The sequence below is a fragment of the Myxocyprinus asiaticus genome, chromosome 18 (genome assembly GCF_019703515.2).
Source record: "Myxocyprinus asiaticus isolate MX2 ecotype Aquarium Trade chromosome 18, UBuf_Myxa_2, whole genome shotgun sequence".
Taxonomy (NCBI): Eukaryota; Metazoa; Chordata; class Actinopteri; order Cypriniformes; family Catostomidae; genus Myxocyprinus; species Myxocyprinus asiaticus.
Window position 1 is genome coordinate 25,432,060 of NC_059361.1, and position 24,636 is coordinate 25,456,695.

Genomic DNA, 24,636 nt, shown 5'->3' on the forward strand with positions numbered 1-24,636 from the left:
TGAATTGTGTAGTATTCAGCAGCAAGATCCTTTCACTGCGTATTGAGAGTAAAAGTAGTTCCAGTTTAAAGTGTGTACCCAAAGACAAGATACACGCAACCCATTTGTCACTGAATAATGTCTGTTTTAATACCCTTTCTGTTCTTTACAGTCATTTGTTGATCATAAATAACATAAAAGAAACACTTAATTCTAATCAGACACAGCACAGATGAGATAAAGCCATTCGAGTCTCTCTTGTTAACATGTGCTCATTTAAAGACGCTGTTCACAGAAAAGCAGGATTCCCTTAGTACCAGTTTTTAGCACGTGTTCAACAAATCAATGTAACTACCTGTAAATAGTACAAATTATGCAATTAAACAAATAACATGTAACAAAATAATATATGCAATATAATATTTATTGATTAAATAAATTGATTTCATTTTTAAAAAGCTAAAATGTGACCAAAATGATGAAAAACTAATAAAATATCATTAGTAAAATTAATATTTTAATATTGTACCTAGTGAGAAGGTATCCTGTATAATTCACAGAATTAGCTGGGAGATAATATTTTTCATATGCAAGCAAAAGGGACATTTTAACTGAAATATACCCATATAAATCAATACTGAATCGAAATCTAATAGAAAGCTTGTGAATCATAATTGAATTGGGAAATCTGTATCGATACCCAGCCCTAGCTACATTAAATATGGATTGTGTTTGGTATTGTGTTGGGTTGCCACTTGATGTCCAATGTAAAATCTGGGTTTTGAAGCAAAACCAGTTTAAAACCATAGATTTAGCATACACGCTCCAGGTGGCAAGGAGTTTATGGTTAAGTAGACAAGACTTTGACTTTCTCAGTACAATCCAACTCCTACAGCTTTATTCATTTCTTCCCAAGAGCCTTCACTCAATGTGAAGCAACAGCGGAAAAAGGTGGCCAGATCGCTGGAAGGGTAAGAGAAAACTAAGCCGAGAAGATGAAGTAGCAGACTGGGCTGTGCGCCCAATACTCTCTGTCTTTCTCAGTCTCTTTGCATGATGTCTGACCTTTTAAAGAGATGCTTAGCATGACTCATTAAAGAGAGTCACTAGCGTGCTATCAGATGACCTTAGACAACGGCAGCAGCAAACACACAACAGTGCCTGGGACTGCTAACCGCTAGTGGAGCTCTCCTTCCTTCAGACATGACTGCACCCATTCAGCCCTAGCTGGGCAGGCAGAAACCCAATCTCACAGCCACAATCAGCCATCAGAGAGATTTAAGCCCCGTCAAATAAATGCCTATTACAAGGGCACGGAGATGAGAGGGAGGAAAACAATTCCCGTGCCTCTGTTCATACATATTTATCGGACTAGCAAAGAGAGTGGCAAGGGGCGGTAAACAAGCGGAGATAGCGGAGGTGAGGAGAGAGAGAGGGATAAAATAAATCCCACAAAGGAGGGTGGGAGTCGACGTTGTCTTTAATTGTGATAAAATTATAGAGCCGCGCTAATCTGCGCACTGTAATATGAGTCATTTCTCATCTGCGGTGAGATGCGAGTGCTTATTTCATTAAAAGCTTGTTTCTCTATTAGTCATTTTAATGAACGCTGATTACCCCTTTGCACACGAGCTGCGTGTGCTTGAGGATGAAGGATCTTACTTGACATTTATATTAATTGAAATTTTCCATTTGCCTCCTAAGATACCTCATTTTATTCAAAAAAATCCAAGATGGTGGATGTGGTGAGAGAAATGCAGATTATAAATTAAAGAAAAATGTTTTTTCAATAATGAAAAGTATTCATAAAAAATAGCAACATACCAACATCAAATGACTGAAATCATTTGTAAGTTGAGTTTCCTGTGTAAAGTGCTTTTTGCGTTAATGCCTATACAGAGCTTTCCAAATCGGTCACTATGAAGTTCAATGGTGGTTAGGATTCTGCCTTACAAGGCAGCTGCCTATGTAGGAAGCTCATGAGGTTTTGGACCAGAGTTACTACAACAGAGAAGAGAAGGGAAAAAACAGGGGCAACAGGAAACTCAATACTCACCGTGCTCTCTGTAGTCAGCAGACCCGGTCGGTGTTGAAAGACACACAGAAAGGCAAGACAAACATAGATAAACACAAGTCAGTTACCCAGACTGACTGACAATCAGAGTTAAGAGCAGATTTCATTAGCAGGCAGAATATGTCTGTTATGTACACAATACAACCTGCAAAATATTAGCATGTGTCCTTGACAAACTGAGTTACAAATAGTTGTGTGCAAGTTCAATCGCTTTATACACCCTCAGTTCTTCTCTGAAAATAGTCTACATCCTTAAATGGCAAGCTATGAGAGTAGCGTACTCTTCTAGTGCAAACCTAAGAAGGTCAATAATGTCAGCAGCCTATAAGAGCTGTAATAATAATGAGAGAGGGTAGAGTGTGAAGAAACAAGAGTTTGATTCACGTAAGAGGTCTGTATGGCTGAACGACTAATGTTCCACTCTCTTGGCTTTAAATGAGAGCATTTTTCTCCTTACCTCGGTGTTCCAAATCGTGGTGATTTTTTTCGTCCTTCACAGGCAAGTGTGGCTGACTTCCCAGGGCTCCCAGAGCCAGCAGGCCTGAGCCAGAGCCAGTGACCGGTGGGATTCCTGGGGGCTGCAGGCCAGAAGGGTGGGGGGGTAAAGCCACAGGGCCGTGGGCAGCGTGAGAGAGGTGCTGGGCCTGGAGCTGCTGCTGCTGTGGAGAGACAGACGACGAGTGGGCCAGAGGGAAAAAAATAGAGAAATACATGCCACAAACTAAACACACACAAACATCTGAGCTGCCTCATCCAGAAGCACAGGTAGGGGTCAGGGGGATATTTACGTCCTCACACACTTGCATATTTGAGGGCCCTGCAAACAAAAAGTTTGTTTTCCAGAGCTTAGAAAAATCATAACCTTTACATTTAAAAGCTTGCAGTGAGTGGCAAGTTTACATTTCAGGTTTGTTGCTCTACATAACGAAAACTCTGGACTCATATGTCAAAAGCATGCAATTTAGTAAACTCAAGCTAATAATTAGAGGTAGGCTGTGTGACCAAAATCTTATGATCAATTTTAAATCATGGAAAAAGTATTTCACAATATAGCAATTTTTGGAAGAAATTCCACCTCAAAATATTTGATGTATTACATAACCAAGTAGTAATGTCTATTTTCCCAGTAATCTAGGGACTTCAATACCAACATATGTAAAGTACTTTCTCATTTGATTTTTTTTTTTTTTTTTAACTTACATGCAATGCAAAAACATTCATTACAAATTTATACAAATGGTCTCATTTCAAAAGCTTCATTTTATGTAACACTATAAAAACAATCCTTAAAACAATAATAGACTATAAATATGACTGGATGAGCCATGCTTGAAGCTGTTGTAAAATCATTTACACTGGAAGCACTTCTGCTTTTCTGCTTGGTGTTGAATTCCGGTATGCAAGAATATCTAACGGTTGACATTTTTACTGTTGTACAGTGTATACACATTTATACCACCAGGCCCTACTATTAAAAGAGAAAAGAACGTAAAAACACCCTCTTGCAGTCACACTCGCTCTGACACACTCTTCAAAAGAGAGTTGTCAAGCCCTATTTAACACACAGTTTAAAGACAGCAGGCATTGGAATGCTGTCAGCTCATTGGCTTAACACCACCTGCTCCTTAACTCCATCAAAACGCTGGACGGCTATATTTACTCGCCTCACATTTGGGTTTGGTTGTTACACAAAGTATGAGTCACTCGAGAAAACCAAACTTTAAACACCACTCCAAAAGCAGCTGAGCTGAGCCTTTGTGTGCGCGCGCATGTGTCAAACGACTACGGCAGCGACGGCCAAGAGTGAGGGGACCTGTGCTGGCATGCGTTCAAGCCTCCAATACCTCCATCAATATTTGAAAAGCTTGGAGGAAACTGATGAGAGTTCAAAAACACTCAGCATGGGAAGTGAGCAGTTTAAAGCAAGGTTAAATAATACTTAGTGCCATCAGTGAAAAAAGGAGGGGAAAAACCCTCCACAATTTATTAGCATCCTCAGGAAGAATAAATTATTCAAGTGGCTGTTATGGAATATACCTTGCCACTTTTTACAGACCTCAAGTCAATCAATGACCATTTAAAGTCATTCTCAGAGAATCCTGCCATGTTTTTCCTCTCAACGCGAAAAGGGTAGATGTTATTGGTGATGTACGGCAACCACAGAGGTACAACCTTTACGAATTATCAGCAGGTCATTAATGCCATGCCATAAGTAAATATCAATTCTAAAGGCTTATTTCTAAGTCTGGAATGCTCCAAAAGTTTTCCCTTTCCAGTGGGTAAATCATTATTAAGATGTCCATCACACACCCTTATTCGGGTTGAGTATAATTGCTAACAGCTCTGCAGATTATTTGCACAGCTGGCTGTATATTGAGGCTCAGGGCCTTTGAGATTGGCAGGAGAGCGAATGGTATATAGAAGAGTTCCGCTTGGGATTTGAACCTGCAACCTTACACTCCCCAACACAACAGAGCTGTCAAGCCAATTATGAGCTGTGCCTGAGAGTGTGGATCTGTGAGGAGATGTGATAAGGGAGTGTGTGAGGTGGCTGTGTCAGAGAGCAGCACGGAGCGTGGGTGGTGGGCGCTTGTGCTTGAAGAGAGAGTGAAAGGGCAAGAGAAGAGTGAGATAGTGAGACAAGAGTGGAAGTGAGTGATTGCAAGGGAGACATTGAGTTGTTGGTGGTAGGGTGTTCATGTGGATGTGTCAGGAAGGCAAGAACTGCAAGTAAAAAAAAATGTTGTAGAGTGAGTGAGTGTGTGGCTTTAGAGATGACGACAGACCACATGGGAAATTAAAGAAGCTGTTGATTCACAGGGGAGAATCCTTCCTGCTCATTCCAGCTAATGAGCCATTGATGTGTAATATGCATGGACAATAAGAGAACCCTCATTAGGGCCATAAAGACATGAAAATAAAGAAATAAAATGCCTACATTAATTTAATATTTCTACATAAAGACTTTCTCGATGGGTGTTAAATCTCTCCTCTCACTGTGAAACACCAAATGTCAGCCTAGTGTGAAAAATTAACATCGGACAATTAAAAAGATAAGTGGTGAAATCAGATAACAATTTACTTTTATTCTCAGGTGTGTAAGCTAAACAACCCCCTTCTGAGTTTAAGTCCTGTAACCATGCAGCATGCAGGCCTGATGGGACTCAAAAACATGAAGCCCTATGATTTGCACTCTTGGCCACAAACATACTTAATTGGGCCCACAGCACAAGCGGTGGCTGCCTAAATAGAGATGTATCTATACATCCAAATCAGACAAATTAAATATGAAGCTACAAGATCACCATAAGCAGCCCATAGGTACACCTTCTGCAAGCCTTAAACTTAACCACAACTCACCATAGCACATAAACCCCTAATAACCAGACCTAAGGAAGTGAACTATTTGTGACGAGGAGGACGAAGTGGCCAGGCCATGATGATGCACGGTCAGCACTGAATCAGCTTATCAGCGGGAGAGCGAGTTAAAGGGGAGCCAGAGGCACCAGTTCGAGAGAGATGCACGCGGCCGCACTGCATGTGTGTTTGTTTGTTTTATGTTGAGTTTCTTATTAAACTTTGTTTATTGTTCAGCCGGTTCCTGCCTCCTCTTTGCCCGTCCTTTATCTGTTACAGTGGTGCCGAAACCCGGCAGACAGGAGGGATGCGCTGTCGCTGAGTCCTCGCCGCTGCCATCCACCGCGGCCATCCGCCAGGGGCCGGAGGACTCGCTGCCGTCCGCTGGGAGGAGGAGCGAGCTGGCGTCTGCCAGAGGGTGGAAGAGCGGTTGAGGACCAGGCGACAGCGTGTCCGGGAGCCGGCGAGCAAGTTCTTCTTTCTCTCTCCTCTCTCTCTGTGTGTCTTTGCTTGCTCTTTCCCTCTCCCCACACCTCCCCTCGTCTCTCCCCCTTCACAGGAGGTGGGGTTGACCACCGGCTGACAGAACGGCCAGAAGGGCAGTGTCTCCCCTCCAGAGATGGCGGGGGTGGGGGAGGTGTGTGACGAGGAGGAGGGCTGTTATGATGCACGGCCGGCGCTGAATCAGCAGGACAGTGAGATAAAGGGGAGCAGGAGGCGCCAGCTCGAGAGAGAGATAGAGACGCACGTGGCCGCGTTGCATGTGTGTCTGTGTTTATTTATGTTTGTTTTATATTGAGTTTCTTATTAAACTTTGTTTACTGTTAAACCGGTTCCCACCGCTTCCTTGCCCATCCTTTATCTGTTACACTTTTCAAGATTAGGGGAGACCAAATGTAAAACTTTGGTAATTGGAAAAAGCCCATATTGATGATTGGCAACACTTTACAAAAAAATTGTTAACATTAGTAAATGCATTTGGTATCATAAACTAACAATGAACAATATTTTTACAGCATTAATCTTGGTTAATGTCAATTTATAAAAATACTTTGTTCATTGCTAGTTCATAATACATTCACTAATGTTAACATATACAACTTTACATTTTAAAACATAAGTAGGCCTATATGTTGAAATTAGCATTAGCCAAGATGAATAACTACTGAAAATTGTTAGTTCATGTTAACTAATATAGTGAATGAATACAACCTTATTTTAAAGTGTTACCACAATTATTATACACATATTGACCATTAAATAAACAATAAATGTAGTATTTGGTCAAGAGGTAAATGCACACAATTTAATCCAAGTGCAATCTAACATTCTTGTACTCACTCTATAGATTTTAGTCAACACACAGGATGCATGAATTGCATTTATTTAAAGTACATCTTAAAAGGGATTCATTGGAGAGGCAGACATTCACATGATTGCGAGGGATCAAAATATTTAAGAATTGGGGGGAGGGGGGTGTCCTCCTCAATGCCTATGGTGGTTACAGCCCAGACCAGTCCTGTCCTAACAAAAAAGGGAGGAAATTGAGTTTAAGGGGGGAAACGGAGGCTAAAATAAATTGTGGATTGGAATGCTTATGCTTTTCTAAAACAAATAGGGCTAGTGTAGATAAACACACTTAAGGTTGGTGAGGGCAGCAATGGTGAGCTGCCAGGAGGCCATCTTAAGACCTCTGATCAAAGTCATTGCACAGCAGAAAAAAATATTAAAATTCAGCTGTCCTAGATGCATCCTATTACCAGCTCTGGGGTTTATCAATAAGAGATGCTGGTGGTTTCTGCTCTGAAAGAGTGTGTGCAGCTCTCGTCTCACCTCTGCTTTACACTATTTATGAGGACACTGGAACCTACACGAGCACACACGGCCTGCTATGCTAATTAAAAATACCCATCAACTAAAAAAAAACAAAACATTAATGCCTCTCACAAGCAAGCAAGTATCTGTATCTGCCGAGGTCTGAAAGCAGACAAACACTCAAATACAGTGGTCCCAAAAAGTATTTGCACACCTAATTCATCCACAATGTATGGATTTCATTGCATTACAAAAAAAATATCAAATTAAGTGGCATTTGCAAACAAATGGTTTTAGACATTTTGTTAGAACTAACTTCCTTTTTCTGAGTCCTTAATGCATTTATATTTAACCAGCTGGTGACAAGGTGACTTTTAGTAGATTTATAAAGATAGTTCCCCTCAGCACAGTTCCCCTCTGTCCAATAAGATTAACACAGGTGAAGTTATGCTCATTAACTACAGACATGTTCCACTAATGTTTGACAACCAAAAGGTGTCCATTTACTTTGTCTTAATTTGGAACAATAGGCCTCTCTCTATTGTTTTACAACATAAAACCTAAACTACTTCGTTGTGTAAAATATTTAGCTTGAGTGTTCATGCTGAATTTATTTAATAAACAAAAAGACATACGTTATGATATTTTGTTATATAATGCAAATGCATTCAGACATTAAGTGTGGCTTAAGTGTCCAAATAAAGATTGGGGCCACTGTATGAGATGTTCATTTTCAGGAGTGGGAGTCAAATGGCCTGGCATGAAGCAAAGTTAAACAAAATTGTATGGCTCCTAATAGAATTACACTCCAAATTCAAACCATAGAGTCATTAACCAATAAATCTGGCCTGCTGTAATACAAAATCAAAGCTATGACAAAGTGATCCATCCAGGAGATAACATGGGCAGCCATATGCCTGCCCCTGCCAGACCTGATTCCAGGAATTATCTCGAAATACATGTCAACGGTAAGGATCTAATTGAATTCCGATATCAGACAACACAAACCAACCCTCAAACCCTCCCCTTTACCCGATTCTTCTGTAGAGCAATTCCTAAGGAAGCGAATCAAAGCAGGGTCAGCTCCTGTAATCAGATCATGCTTGCCCTGCTTTGGATGCACAGGAGGTCAGATTTGTTTTTTCTCATTTGTTTTTTCTGATAGTGATCCGGGTCACTTGCTGCTGATCAATAAGCAACTGTTAGAAGGCGGTTGTGGGCGCTTCTAGGAAAGTAAAATCTGTAGTAGATCAGGGATGTGTGTGTATGATCCTATTTATCTTTAATTCCCAGCGCAATCGAGGTCAGCAAAGAGGAATGAGCCACCCCTCTAAAACCTGATCTAATTAAAGGTATCCAGCCTCTAAACAGCTCCTGGATGCAGACTCAGGGGACAAAGGATGCTAAGGACACTGGAGCCACATATGCAACAATGCAAACCTTATATTAAATAAACTATAGTGCAGTAATTGGCCAATACGTAACCATACACAACACAAGTGAAACCTAATACTTTCTCACTCAAGTCACAAATATACATTTTAGTCAACACACAGGATGTATGTACTTTATATCTTCACAACACATTTTTTTTTTTTAAAGGCATTTATAGGAGGGGCAAACCTGGACATGATTAAAATAAGATGCTGTTTTCAAATTAACAGGGTTAATTTGCATCTATAACCGTGCAGGTTTGCCCCTTTCTTAGGGTCAAATGAAGTAATTAAAGGGGTATACACACGGTTAGAGGCAGATTGGGAAGTCCACGTACCCCGATGATAGCATTCAGTTCTGTCATTGTCACTTGCTTTGCACGTTCAACAGCTTGCGCTACTTGCTGTTGGTGCTGCAAAAGGGAGAGAAAATAATATTCAGTTCAGAGTAAAGCAAATTAAAAAACCTGGAACTTCTTAAACGATAGGCATAATAGAAGTACACCTTTCTGATAAAATGAATGGATTAAAAGTCAGACTAATCTCAATGCATCTAAAACGTAAATAAATATATATGAATGCTTGTAAAATTCACACAACAACACAATGAAAACAGTCATATAGCTCACCTCTTGTGACAGAAAAGGCATAATCTGGGCTAGAATCGCATTGAGCCTTTTGGCAATCTCGGTCTGGAAAAGGAAAAGAAGGGAGGAAAATAAAAATTAAAGGGTTAATTTACTTCTGTTAAAGTGCACCACCAAGCCATTTTTAGTGTTTCCCAACGATTAAGCCAATTACCACGGCAATCAGAAATGCTTGACTCGGCACACTCCAAACTGCGTGATATTGACATGTGAAATATTTAAAACATTATGAGAGCCCTGGGGAGAGAGAGCACAGCTGCGATGAGTGTACACTCCAAACTACACAGAGAACAAGCCAGACACAATGGGGTTGTGTTAAGAGTAGCAGTGTACATCATCTCCTATTAGCCTGCAGGTACAGTCTACTACCACCCAAAACTTTCCACTCTCCACTTCACATTTACACCTCCACCATCATCTAATATATAATTGCATTAAAGGAAACCCAGCAGAAGGCTGATCTGTTCATTTAAAAAGTCTCCACAACAAAATTACTGCCAACTTCTGTCATTTAGCAGATGTTAATGTAGACAGTCCTCTAGGCCATGTTTGAAACAGACAAACTGTGATAAGACCACAAATTACAGCACAATTATGAATTTCCAATATCCAAAAATTGTCCACAACTGGTTTAAATAGCAATCAGAGAATAAATATTTACAGTATCTTTGCTGCTTCAGTGTTTAATCACAACATGTATAAAATAGATCAAATAGCAACTGGTTATAAAAAGCCCATTTAATCACACAATACTGACTATTATTAATATATTCTAGAGGGGATATATTTATTATATATAAAGCATGTTTGATGCTTAATCTACATTAAATTATTAGTCAACATATTTTTTAAACCTGGGTCCAAATATTAGACTCAAATTGATGATGTTTGTGTTCTAAATGAAATGAGCCTTTGCAATAGATCAGAAAATGACCTCATCACAATAATGGGTTGGCTGTCATTCCTGTCTAATGAACAAAGGTGGACCTGTCAGGAGCTGAGGCCTATTGCGGCTTCTCCAGACCCCACCTTTATAATTTTCTCAGCATCCCACACCACCCCCCAGTCCCCCCTTCATCTAGCCCACCGCAGGGACCCGGCCTCCATTCTCTCTCCACCCGCCTGAACGTTGCCATGGCAACTGTAGCTGAGCAGGCCCCATGTCCTATCACGCTCTGATCATTATGCAAATGGTACCTCAGCTTGACCGTAACCGCCTGTAAAATCATATTACGTGCACACAGGCAGGTCATTAAATTGAATTTTCGGCCTGTCGATTGGATGAGTACCGCACACGAATGGTGGATAAAAAGGCAAGCAATAGCAGAGGATGATGTGGGGTCATTGTGAGAACACATAACAGTATTGGAGGGGTAGGAGGGGGCAAAGCCAGGGCTCTCCACCCAAAGGCTACATTCAACCTCAGTAGGGATGTACACCATCCCTCTTCCTTTCCATCATCAGAAGCCAGCAGGAACACAGCACCGCTGACATCACAGCCTCTTCCAGTGATGAAAGGGGCTCACATCACAGGTCTGGCACTGGCTTTGACTGAGACCAAAGGAGAGGGGGAGGAAAGCCTCTGAAAAATAACTCGACTACAGATACATCATCTATAGAATTTATGAGGCCCAGTTCAACCCAGGGCCAGAACGGAGCACAAACACATCACAGGGATTTCGGCTCTATTTTTCATTTGAATGGCGCAAACACAGTGCTGCGCCGACCAGGAAATTGTTTACAACATATTGCCGAAAATACCAAGTGGTTGCAGGACCCAGACACAATATTTCTTTACAAGATCCTCAGTAACACCCGAGAAATTTCGCTTACTCCCATCAAAGGAATATAGGCATGTGTCTGGCCAAGCTATAGGCATATTGTTGTGCAAAGCCTAGCAGGCCACTGAAAAAAGGAGAAAACAGTGAGCATAATCTGAGATGGATATCAGTCCATTTCAAAGTCATAGTGTTCCAACAATTTGACAAACCTATAAACAAGATAAAAACAATAAGCATATATCGGTTCTGACTATATCGTATCGGCCAACATTGGCTTTTTTTTAATTTTTTATCTGCATCATTCCGATTAGGCCAATATTATCAGAGCTTATGTTTGCTTAACAGTTTACTTTTTTATACACCAATAATTTTTTTGTACATTTTTATGTTTAACTGCCTGATGCCACATATCACTATCCTGAGCTATAATAATATTGGCCAAATTTATCGTTTATAGACCAAAAACCCAAAATATTGACTATTGGTAAATTTCTATATCGGTAGATCCCTAATTTTGCTCTATACATTTTCAAAGCTACACCCAAAAAACAGTTAAGATTTTGGTGAGAAAATGTAAAGAATTGATTGTATGACAGTGTGTTTGCTTTTCACCAATGCAATAGGATCGGGGAATACTCAAAGGTTTAGCTTTCAGACACCAAACTAGACCACCGAAAACATACTAGAAGAATGCATCAACAAAAATGGTTGAAAAGCCAGCTCAGTCTATAATCCTTATTTGCTGAGATAAACTGCATCAATAGCAGCCAAACATTTGACAGGATTTGCTGAGAGGCCCGGAGAGCATCGAACACATTCCTTAAGGGCTTAATGCGACGCTGACAGCTGGCCAAGTGAGGTCAAGGGTTGCCTTATCTGACGCTCACTGTAAAGCTTCATGTTTTATCTTGCAAAAACAATCCTGCTATTGAGGGATAATATGTCAGACAGCGGCAGAGTATGTGAAAAACTAGCATGTGCTAGGCATAATGCATGCATCTATGATGAAAACAGTGCTGTGCATTGAGCCTGACAAGAGCTTTTAGCTACAACTGCAGATAAAAATAGGATGTCACTTTAAGCAGATGAAAGCCTGGCTCTTAAGTGGCAAGCTTCACGCTCTGGTACACAATTACAGGTACTCGGACCTGTCTAGCACCATTTCAAGAGCACTCCAGGGCCAGACTGTCAATGGCATGCTGAAAGCTATTTGTCTGTTGCCATCAGCGCCAGCGGAATGGAGAGAGACGCTGATGAGCATTGAATATAGAGGAAAACAACTGGTCCTTCTTGGCATGTGTCTCCATCACAAACAATACTTGACCTACCCGGGTTGATGGGCCCCTGTATTCTGCTGGGGTGAGAGGGTGGTACTGCTCTCTGACAGACTGACACTCAATAGTAAAAGGTATAACAAGGTCTACATATGTGTATGGTGAGCGCACTGCTTAACAAGGCTGTTAACTAGGGGTGTAAAAGAATATTGTATCATACGATATGACGCTCACTATAAAATACCATTAGTATTGTACGATATATAATGAAATACATTATAGTGTAATTAAAACCAAGCAGTGCAACACTAAGAGCTGAAATAAAATTTCCTCCGCAATGGGGGGTAGGTAGCTGAGCACTCACAGTACATAGTCGAGAAGATCGATGGCAAACACCAAATAGATTGTAGCGTTAAAGCTTGTTGAATTTGCCAAACAACGATGTCATGTCCCGGCGCTACAGTACATCAGACATGTCGTTTTATTTACGCCGTCATCACCAAGCAAATCGGTGGATTTGCGATGCAGAAACACAGCAGCAGCAAAGTTGCATTTAACAGCCAGCCTCTCCAGAGGACACAGAGCATGACACTGATCAAGATGCTCTTAAGTAACAAAAACAAGCTTATTCAAAAATCTGACAACGTAAGAAACCTGCGATTACATGACACTTATTATTCTCTGGATTTGAAGTCGAAATGTAAACGGGTATGAGCTCAACACTTGGGCACATGTTATACGCCAGCAATAAGGCCGGTAAAGTTTACACTTTACACGTGAAACGTGGGAATAGTCCCTAAAGAATATTGGATTATGTACATATATCGTAAAACCAGAGGTCAGTTTCTTCGAGTTTTTTTTTTTCACCACTAAATGACATTGAAAGAAGTTTTTTCCTTGCTATAGTCACCTTAACTTGATCATTGTGGACTTTAAGACATTAAGGCATGATTTTCTATAAAGCTGCTTTGAAACTATGTTTATTGTAAAAAATGATATGCAAATATAAATTACTTGTGTAGACAAACATTTTTCTCAAGAAAAGCATGAAAATTATAAGTTCAAATTAGTTTTTCTCATTAAAATCAAACTGAATAAATGCTCTATTATTTAATTTACTTTATTATAGAGCTCTACTTTTTGTTGCCAATGTCAGACACGGTTGTGTCATTTATGATTTAAAAGACATTTTTGTTGAATAAGTTTGAGTTAGACATTTGTTGGCATGTTTTTATTTTATTGTATCATATTGTATCGTATCGTGAAATTTGTGTATTGTTACTTGCCTACTGTTCATGTGCAGCTAAATTCAGAACTGGTATTAGAATTTCCCTGCACTGATCAGCACAAGTAGACCTGTGCTGTGCATGGATGGCTAGCTCCAGTTTCCTTTTTTGTTTTCTTAAAACTGAAATGGGCAATTTCATTGCAGCTTACATCACCAAACAGAAATGCAAAAATAAATATTGTTTTCAAACAAATATTCCCTTTTGTCTGCCATTGATTGAACAAATAGATAATCATGCCCCAAACTCAAGCCACTGATTGAGTCAATGCTGCTGTGTCTGGCTGGTCAGGATGCTCAAACAAATGCAATGATCTGATCACGCCACTGAAAAAAAAAAAGTCTATAAATGGTTTACTTATATTTGTTTCTGCATATTAAGCTGGGATAGTAAAAACAATTTAAACATTAAAAAAATGACACATCAGCTTTAAACAATATACTCTCTTTATTACAGGCCTGCACCATTATGCATGTGTTTATAGTGTTATTGTGTGGGTACATTCCTCTTCACCTGGTTTTGTGACCTGCCCGCAGTAAACAGTGACGTAGCGCCTGTGTTTCCCCATCATCACTCAGCACAACGCTCTCTTTAACAGAGGCTCTGTGTACTCACCTCACTGAGCCAGTCAGTTTGCTTTGGCTCACATGGAGAAAGACAATCCAGCAGTTAGCAAACACTTCCTAGGGCACCCCTTATAAATCATTTATCAGCATCCCCATGTCAAGCTAGGGCTGACTGGCTCAATCTGGGTTTGACAGTGGGGGGGGGGCTTCTCTCAGAATCTCACAACAGAAAATTTCAGCTGATCAACCCAAATAAGCCACGCTGTGAGCGCGCTTCTGTCATCACAGCAGCTCCTTGACATGGAGCAGCTGCCATTACAGCTGCATTTCTTTCCCTCTCTATGGCTGTCTGCAGGTATCACACGCTAGCGTGCATCATAAAATCCGCATTACGCAGCGACAATTTAAAATACAAAGAACCCAGATCTGGTGGAATGGAAGAGGTACGGATTGCCTGACGGTTTAAATAAATCCTCAGTGCTGAGAATAATATGCTACGGCTCCGGCAATCTAACTCAGTTGGCTAACCACTCCCTGCCTGGCATCCGCTCTTGGGTTCAGTTTAACCCAGATCAACAAGAGTTAGATAAAGAGGTGGGATGGATGGATCTGCATGTTTGCTTATGAACACCCTTTTCCTCCCTCCTCTTTGGCAGGATAGAGCGGCATGTGATGAATTATTCAATAGTGCAACTATGGGCTCTGTGGCAGTTCCTGATAAAAGTCAAGGTGCTAAAATGGATCAGTCGATTAACCTGTTTACACAAGTATGGCCCTCCCACCTTCTATCCTCCACGGCCCCCCAACTCCCTCTTTTTCTCCTTTTCTCTCCCTTGTCCCTCTGCTGCCAACTAGGAGATAAGTGGCTAACAGGTATCAACACATGGCCAAGAGGCCTGAAAGATAGAGGAGTACAGAGACTCACACTGTAGACACTGATGGATCGTCATCCACCTGTTCCTCCCTGATGCCATTAACCTTCATAAAATGGAGAAGGGGAGCAGGGTTGTCTCTGAGGTGGCCTAACTACATCTGGTGCACAGCACAATCTCATTATCAAGGGAATGAGAATTGTGTGATACATCACAAATTTATCAGACTACAGTACTGTGCAAAAGTTTTAGGCACTTGTGGAAAATGTTGCATAGTGAGGATGTCTTCAAAGATAATGCCATAAATAGTTTTCATTTATCACTTAATGTCATACAAAGTCCAGTAAAAATAAAAAAAGCGAAATCAATATTCGGTGTGACCACCTTTGCTTTTAAAATGGTAATAATTCTCCTGGGTACACCTGGACACAGTTTTTCTTGGTTTTTGGCAGATAGGATGTTCCAAGCTTCTTGGAGAATTCGCTACAGTTCTTCTATCTATTTAGGCTGTCTCAATTGCTTCTGTCTCTTTATGTAATCTCAGACTGACACAATGTACAGTGGGGGGCTTTGTGACATCTGCTGCAGGGCTCCCTGTTCTTCTATTCTAATCTTTTCTATTTGCAAAAGTAATGTTTGGGAGTCTAACATTTATATTTCCTACTGACACACTAAAGCTGAAGATAAAAATAACCATCTTAAGACAAATGCTTTTGTGAAACATCTTATGTGCCTAAGACTTTTGCACAGTACTGTATATCAGATTAGTTCTGTAAATGCGGTGGAAGAGAACACTAAATTTGAAAGACAATTTCAAAGCAGTTCTTTTAAGGTGTAGAAATTGAGCATTGAGAAAATGCAGGGTAAGAATTGATTGGAGGGCATGAATTTATGGCAGTCTATTTTTCCTTAGCGTTAATTTATAAGGCATGTCTTAAATGTGCTGACATAATAGGGACTCCACAGACTGCTCCCATTAGTCATGAAGTCACAAGGCCCCTCCTGCCAAAGTCCTGACTTTAATCTTATCAAAGCTGTCTGACCACACTCTGCTCAGCACAATCAGGAAAACAGTATTAACTGTGTTTTTGTAACGGCTTGACTTCTAGCCTGTTTCTAACTCCTGCTAACACACTAGTGTTATAACCAACCACTGACTGACGTCTATGTACATAGTGTGCTCTGAGGGATACGTTTGCAATTCAGAGATTGTGTGAACAGGGATCAATGGGCCACATACCTGTTTGTGCATTTCAATGTTCAGCCCATAGGACATCTCATAATACTGAAAAAAAAGAGAAATGGAAAATAATTTAGTATTTAAAATACTAAAAAATTTATTTTTTTTTACAATCTGAACCACATCAAACATTTTCCTCACATCAGAGGAGGGAGAAATAAAAAGTCAGATTCAAGTGAAACATGAGGAGGTAAGAGGAGAACTAGTTTTTGATGCGCACTTCAAAACCATGTTCCATAACAGTGTCTCATAACTGCACAGCTTCTCCTTCTCTGTATGATACTGATAATGGAATACAAAGAACCCTTGGTTTTTAGTGCAATCAAAATTTAAAACAGCATTTCAAAGCTTGCAAAAGGAATATCCTGTTCTAGTACAACCTAAAGGCCATTTCTGATTTGAAATATAAAAAACAGGGTTCCCTCTCTAAGTCTCAATGCTGACACTATCAGCTCAAACAGTCAGCATGGGGATTCTACACGTTGTTTACCTAACCTCTCCTACTCCTTTCTGACTGACATGCTTTTTCCTGTAAATGGAATGTTTAACTAGCGTCCCTGGGTATTGGTTAAAGTCATCGCTTGCGTGTTTACACAAGATAAGAGAATACACTTCCAGAGTTTAACCTTGTTTAGTTACAGCACAAAAAGCTTAGTTTTTTCTCCCCTGATCATAAATCCTACCATGAGGTTGTTTTGATCTCTTAAACGTCTACAACTGAATTTAGGGCTTTAGTGTTGTGTAAATGATTAAGCCCGTGATTAAGATAAACAATGAATTTATGCAGCTGTTTGTTTGCGTGTAAAATTTGGTTTTCAAAGCCAGAATGGTGTAGAGACTTTAGATTTCTGCTCCGATTGAGTATTTTCCCACAGACGCCTCTGGCACTCCTCCATCACCCCTCACCCAATTTACAGCCATGCATTTGTCTGAAAGCAGCGTCTCCTTGGAGAATAATCAGATCCACACACAGAGGGAGGTAGAGAGACGGGGAAGAAGAGGGACGGGGGGAGTAGAGGGGACAATGCTGTGGTCATTGACCCCCACGGCTAAGGGGTGTTGTTTGAAAGGGCCTGAGGCTAAGAGCAGTCAGTCAGGGCCCTTTAATAAAGCAGTAGGCTGAACTAAAGGCACCAGAGGGGGTTTCACGAACACATTCTAAAACACACACACACAGACTCACAACCTAACCTTCACCATATCTACAGCAGCTTACATATTAGCTAATCTTACCATGACATAATGGCGCTGCATCTCCGTCTTCTCATTGGCCAGTTTGTCGTACTCCACTTTAAGACTAGGGTGAAAACAAAACAGACCAGTCATTTAAAAAAATAATCCTCACTGGCAACAATAAACTCATATTACAGCAGTTCATTTCACAGCTAAATCAATTTTCTAACATAAAATGGTCAAAATGTATTATTTTCCAAAGAATGGATTAGATTTTTTACCCCCTCCCTTCTGCGTTCGAATGTAACACAATTAGGCTGAGTGGTAATTGTACAAGCTACTTTACAGGCATATAACTCTAAATGTTTACCTGTGATACTGGGCTTGCAGGAACTGAAATTCGTCTTTGATCCGGTCACAGGACTCCGCCACTGTGAATTTGAAGCCTGGCTGACCAGGCTGGTGGGGCGCCTGAAAGACAGCCATTGCATCAATCAAACTCAATTACATCCTCCGAGAACCAAATTTGTTTTCCACCGACAGTAGAGCGAGACTCTAATGCATTCTGGGCCCTGGGAGAGCAGCTCTAATATTTCAGCCTGAATCAGGGTTGGGGTGACATCTATGCTACAGTGACATCTGGGAGATAGCTGGAGTACCAGTAGCATTCTGACAAACGAGGCGGGGGAATCTGTACAGTTCTGGGTCTGCCTGAAGGGCCAGCTGTTTTACTGCTTCACATAAACACCAGTGGGAGAAATGGGGTCGCCTCGCTTGGATGGGTCTGAGCGTGCCAAACTGTGCCTGTAAATATGCTGTTGTTTTCGCCCTCTCCCTAATGTAAAGTTTTAACCAGGTGCTTGCAGAAAACATATAAACGCACTAGAAAACAAAAACAGATTTATCTTTTTTTAACCCTCACTTAATTGTGCTTACAATTGCCCTGCTCAATCACTTCAAAGCATTATCACAGGCATGTAGGCTAAGCAAATCAAATGAAGGTGCACACCATGCACATCAGGATGTCATTCGTCATGGATGGGCAGCTCAGCCCTTGCTCTCCAGCTAAACTGATGCAGATGTAGCAATTATGTTCCATATCACTTCAAGAGGCACAACTTACCGGATGCCGGCCCTGTGGATACATCTTGAAATGTATCCTTTATTTATTGGAGGTCTCTTTGGTGGGGGTGTCCACTGGCACGCCACTGTACCAGACAAAAATCAGTCGGACACGAAGCCCACTGGAGGCTGGGGGGCAAAATCCTGTGCTCTTAGATCTCTGCTGCTTGAACCCTTTTCCCTCTTCATGCAAACAATGAAAAATAAACAAACAGACGAGGAGGGAGAACGTTACATTCAAACACATGATTAAAAAGACGGTTTGAAATTCAGTAATTTGCGGTCATTCTAGATGGGCGTTTGTATTCTCACCTGCACATAAAACCAATAACACAATTCACATAAACCTACCGCGCGCCCCTTAACGCTGTAATGTTGTTTACCAACGCTGGCTGGGGATTTCTACAAGCTCTTAAGCCAATGATCAGACTCGAACAATCAGCATTACACTTACTAGACCGCGTGCTCGATAAACGAGAGAAAAACATATATGTTGACCGCTTGGGTAAAACGACACACTACTAGGAATATTTTTCCTTTGTTTGACGACTGATTTTCTGACAATAACTCATTTAGCTCTTCATACTATCTGTAACTAGTAACCAAATAAGGGGTCGTTCACCTCGAATGCGTTTTTCCATCCGTCTTTCAATGTAAACATGCGCTTGACGGACGACTTTGACCGTTGCCCTGCGAACTTAAACTTTTGAAAACGCGTCTCGAGTCACCTGCGTTCTGTTCGTCCAGATTTTTAGAACATGAACACGTTCGTTTCAAACGGCCCCTTAGAAGGCTGTGAAAAAGTCGAAAAAAAGTGATAAGGCTCAAGAGATGAGTTCAGTCGCAGTGTTAGTAGCGTTTCAACACTCGGTTGGATAACAAGCTGTTGTCGCTAGCTAACCTGCTAGCCCATCGTACCTGCCTTTGTGAGTCCGAATCGCCGAATCACTTCCACCGTATCAGCAACTGCAATCAACTTCTGCAATTGTTAACCACCAACTCAATGTCTTACTCTTCGGCGCTGAGAGGAAGAAATGGTTCCTGGTGGACGCAAACGGCGACAAACATCTCCCGACTCGAGGAGAGTGTGAATCTCCGCGCGCAGGTCCGAGGAAAAGCAATACAGAGCCGCCAAACTCCACAGCGCAGAAACAAATGTTCGCGTAATCCACCAGAAAACACTGCCAAAAATGTACTTCCGATTTTGAAGAGGTTTAAAAGTGTAACGTTGTACTTCTTCGCCTTACGCTCATTTCCCCCTTCTTCCAGCAATGCAACCCAGTGCCACACACAGACAGTCTACTGACACGAGGGCTGAGCCGCTGCAAGAGCACCTCTTTCTGGCCAATCAGTTCAGAGAACCGAGAGATTTGCCTTGGCGTCCAATCGCAGGGCTGTGTCCCCACGTGGGAACTGCACCCCGACGCATGACATCATCCTCGCCATTTTAGATCAAAACAGGTAGCAAGCAATGTAGTCGCTGAACATTTCTAGGTATTTCTGAACAAAGTGGACCGATGTCACAGTGTATTTGATTGGAGATGCAATATAACAGTGAACACAGAAAAATATACGTTTTTTGGACCGAAAACCAAGTGTAGCTTATTACAGTAGCCTATAAAACGTCGGATCTTTACATAAAGACATTTTGTCTTAATTTTTTTTAAAGAGGACAACAGAATATGAAGTGACGATTATAAAATAATATACTTTAATATCTTTTATCTATTATAATATGAAATTCAGGTTAGATGTTTTTTTCTCGCGATGTTATTGTTTCTATATCGTGTGTACAGTTGGCTCAGTTAAATCACAGTTTTTAATTTGCCTATAGAATACGATTTAACACATACTTTAATCTAGTTTGGATATAATCTAGTCGTAAATATTTTAAAAGGTAGCAGCTCGGTGTTTAGAAATCAGGCTTTTCTTTCTTTTCTTCAGATGTATCTAGCCTGTGTACAAATTGAGGTGTTAATAACGCCTCAATATGTGCATGTATAAGAATATGACCTATCATTAAGATGGACAGATAGCTAGCGTTGGGAATAAGATGATTGTTCAGGTTTGATCTCCGTGGACAACGGCCATGTCTGAGCTCTGGCGAAGCACCCAATCCTGTGGCGTTTCTTTGCACCCACGTGGGATCCCTTTGCGGCTTTACAGCTTCTCGCCCAATCATAAAGCACTATTCATATTTTCTCGACTGCAATTGGATGGTAAAGGTTAAGGCTGTCATTCAAGAAGGTTTGTTGTCAATCAATACCACGCGGGGTCAAGCGCTGACAAATGCCTGCGCTTCTAGCTCTTCTGCCCGTGAATAGTGCCTGGAATGGGTGCTTAATTAGCTTCGAATGGCTTTTCTTTCCAGTTCAAACAATCTGTTACTACCACGTGGTAATAAGAGTCTTGCATAAAACAAAAGAGCAAAGGAGCATGCAAACACTTAATAACATAAAAAAATCCCATCACTCATAATCACATGTTACCCACGTACCAATAAAGTCATATTAATGGCATCTACCAACTTAAAAGAAGGGACCTTAATTGCTATTAAACGCTTATCTACTTACTGATGTTTTTAATACAGCAAAACATCAAGACAACAAAATGTCATAATAGCTGCATGAGCTATAATTTAATTTCTTAAAATAAATAAAAAAATAAAAAGTTGTTAGATCATGTTTAAGCATGGTAACTCGGTATTTAGACAGCAATTACCACTTTGTGATTAGGGAGGTTAATAATGTGTTTTTGTATTTTGTATATAATATGTGTGTGTATATATATATATATATATATATATATATATATATATATATATATATATATATATATATATAATTTAAATTATTATTATTATTATTATTTTTTTCATTTGTGGTCGGGTACTTGTTCCAGGATTTCCATATGACAAACTTTCTATTTTATAATACACATACCAACATGGATAATCTACAGCCTATAAATACCAGGGTGGTCTAGTAGATTTTCAAAAATTTCAATGTACCATGAATTTGTGTAATGTTTATTCCAGGTCTGGGACTACTTAAAGTGCTGTAATGTGAAGACTAGTATTTATGGACTGTGGTTTTGAATGGGAGGTGTCATGCACAGAGACACACGTCAGGTTCTGTGGTTGGACTGTGATACCCTTGATTCTGTCCATCCATTTAAAAAATGTTGGAAAAAAAAATCAGGAGGTGCTTATCAGGGTTGTTTCTTTGGCTTAAAGAAAGAAGCAGAATGTATGTGCGTGTGGGTGTCAGAGCTGGCAGACTAATCTCTCCCAGGCAACCCCCCATCCTCCTCAATAGAAAGTGCTTGGATTTAGAGCAACAAAAGACTAGGCCTAACCCCAGGGAGAAGGCCAGGGCCCCTCCACCCACACAGACCTCCTCACTGTTTATTTACACGGAAACCCCAGCCATTGTGAAACTCCCACCCCCAGAATTTACACATGCCACTATTTGCAGAGGTGCTTTTAATTCTTCACAGAACAAGTATAACCCACCCCGCTCTCAACATGAGCTGCTGCCCTATTCCCACTCACCCACCTGGCCCTGCACACACAACCAAAAACACATGGCTAAAACAGGCTGTCTGCACTCAGACATTTTAATAACAATGTTTGCATAGATTCCAGTTATTCAGGTAGTGTGTGTGCGTGTGTGTTTGTATGTGTGTTTTGATGTTTCTCCCTCTCACACGTTGCCATTTGAAAGAAGCCATTATAAATGGCTCTTCCCTGGTTTTGGCTCAGCCGTTGTTAAACATACAGTATAATGGCAGTTCATAAGAAAGCCATACATCTTGGGAACTCCATTAAAATTGGTACACTGAAAACAAGGCACAGATAAATTGTAGAAACTGCAGCAGCATCCATCACTACCGATTGGTGCCGTATGCAGATTGCTCAGTATGTGGTCATTAAAGTGACACACATAAAAAGCCAGGGTGAAATGTAAACTCTCAGCCCATAAATGAGTAATGTGCCACACTCCACTATATTCAATTGGAGGTTCCTGGGAGCAGAAAATCGTGGAGGGGGGGGGGGGCTTATTTCCATGATGCGTGAGTATTGTTCTACAGCTCTGTCTCTAGGGCACTGACATGCTTGCACTTTGGTACCTAAAAGCCAGGAGAACAGATCACACAATCACACACACACACACACACACACATGCACACATTCCAACTCCACAATGGGCCCAAAGTGTGGTGAAGGGAACTGAATGGCCCACAGTGTATCAGGGTGACTCGTCAGGCTATAATAAATGCAAACAGGATGAAAAGCCTTATCAAAAGGGACAAATGCAGACATGAACAGTGTCGCCAAACAAAAAGGGATGGAGCCATTGGCAGAGGCTCCGGTCTAGGCTGAATGCAGCCAGCAGCAGGGAAACAGAGCCAAGTACTACTCTGAAATTCTAATTCTCTGACATCAACAGCCACTCATTGATATCTTAAATCCTCAAGTAGAGGCATTAGCACTGCAAACGGAAATGCATTACCGGCCTGTACTGCATAAGAGATAGATCATTCGAATGAGAATGATACAATTTTAGATTTATTTGTCACTTTAGTTGAGAATTACTTTTTTCCCCTCGTTAACAGCTTCTTATTAATATGATATTGTTTGCTGTGACTGTCACTAATAACATGAGCTTCAATAAACACAATCTTCCTTAGAATTTTGACTTGACTTTGAGTAGATCTTGCAACGTGTGAGTCTTTCAAAAGTACAGCTGTCTCACCAATTTGCTGGAACTGCTGAGGGTAAAGAGCTGGCAGAATGAACAGTAAAGATCCCCCCAAAAGCTCACCACAATGACCTCACTGTGACTCGTAAAAATCAATAGCCCTGTCTACACTGGCTTTAGAAGGGGCCTAACGGCCACATAAATGCCTCACACACTCCCTCTGGCCTGCTAATATTTCACTACCAGTCAGATGGTCATTTTTTCCTCATTTGGAGGATCTGTTGAGAGTATATTCATATCCTCAGAGCAAGGGTTAATGCTATTCAGCCAGTGACAATAAAATGCTACAATGAATCCCGTTTTGAGAACACAGCCGCATTAATGACTATTGTGTACAGCGACTGACTCATCTGTCAAGAGGCTTGTATGCTCCCATTTACAAAGCCTCTCCTCTTCCATAATGGTAACGGCCATCATTTATTCCGCTCAGGCTGGCAGACTGTGTGATATCAAACCCTTGAAGTTTGACCTCCTGTCAGGCATTCTTAGCTACAAAAAGCTACTGAAAGCATCGCTTGTGCCATTGTTGATTAGCAATCCATTGATACAGAGCACCCAAAATCATGTAGCTGTAGGTTAACTGGGGAACAGGGAGAGGATGGCACTTGAGAATACATTTTTTCCCCCTCCTGCTGGGGGATTTTTGTTTTGTTGTAAACATCTCGCTGTCTCCACTGCTCTCTTGTTAGCATCAAACTGTGGCTGTACCAGAAACAAGGGCCTCTGTTATCCACACTTGTCTTTTCTCTCCAAGTCACATCTCACTCAGACTATGCCAGAGCAATGCCGTTAGATAATTGCTAGTGACACTTCTGCATTTACATCAATTTCACAATGAGCTGCTAAAGTTCCCAGAGCCTTTCCTTTGTACTCCTGGAGCACAAACTGCTCTCTGTCTCTGCTTCATTCATTCTCTCTCATTAAAGCAGAGAGGGATTAGTCACTGGGAGGGAGAATTTAATGGGGTATTGTGTCATTATTATTCCACACTGATCAACAAGTCCTTCTCACTTGCCAAACACCACTGTACCCCTAGTGAAGTCATGTGCAAACACATAAACTACAAATTGTTCTTATTTTTCTTTAGGGTCGTAAACCTTAAAAAAGTCTAGCTCAAATTGTCCCCAAAGGATGAAGAACACAATGGGCCACAATAAAGGTGTAAAGTCACCACACCTTGAAAGAATAGTGTAATGGAGGAGGGGACTAGTAATGTCATTAGGATCTTATTGCGGAGGCTGTATATTTTACCCC

At 40.9% G+C, this 24,636-nt stretch overlaps 1 protein-coding gene across 1 annotated transcript in view; it reads right to left on the reverse strand.

Annotated features, from left to right (window-relative positions):
* Positions 1 to 19,932, reverse strand: part of LOC127456014 (transducin-like enhancer protein 3-A) — a 33,320-nt gene extending 13,388 nt beyond the window's left edge. The window contains exons 1-9 of the mRNA XM_051724287.1: positions 19,538 to 19,932; positions 18,621 to 18,802; positions 17,868 to 17,968; positions 17,558 to 17,621; positions 16,325 to 16,369; positions 9,288 to 9,350; positions 8,967 to 9,071; positions 2,511 to 2,712; positions 2,036 to 2,043 (exon numbers count right to left, since the gene is read on the reverse strand). Of these exons, the coding sequence (XP_051580247.1) occupies positions 2,036 to 2,043; positions 2,511 to 2,712; positions 8,967 to 9,071; positions 9,288 to 9,350; positions 16,325 to 16,369; positions 17,558 to 17,621; positions 17,868 to 17,968; positions 18,621 to 18,644 (612 nt within the window). The 5' untranslated portion in view covers positions 18,645 to 18,802; positions 19,538 to 19,932. The remainder of the gene's footprint in view (positions 1 to 2,035; positions 2,044 to 2,510; positions 2,713 to 8,966; positions 9,072 to 9,287; positions 9,351 to 16,324; positions 16,370 to 17,557; positions 17,622 to 17,867; positions 17,969 to 18,620; positions 18,803 to 19,537) is intronic.
* Between the last annotated feature and the right edge of the window lie 4,704 nt (positions 19,933 to 24,636).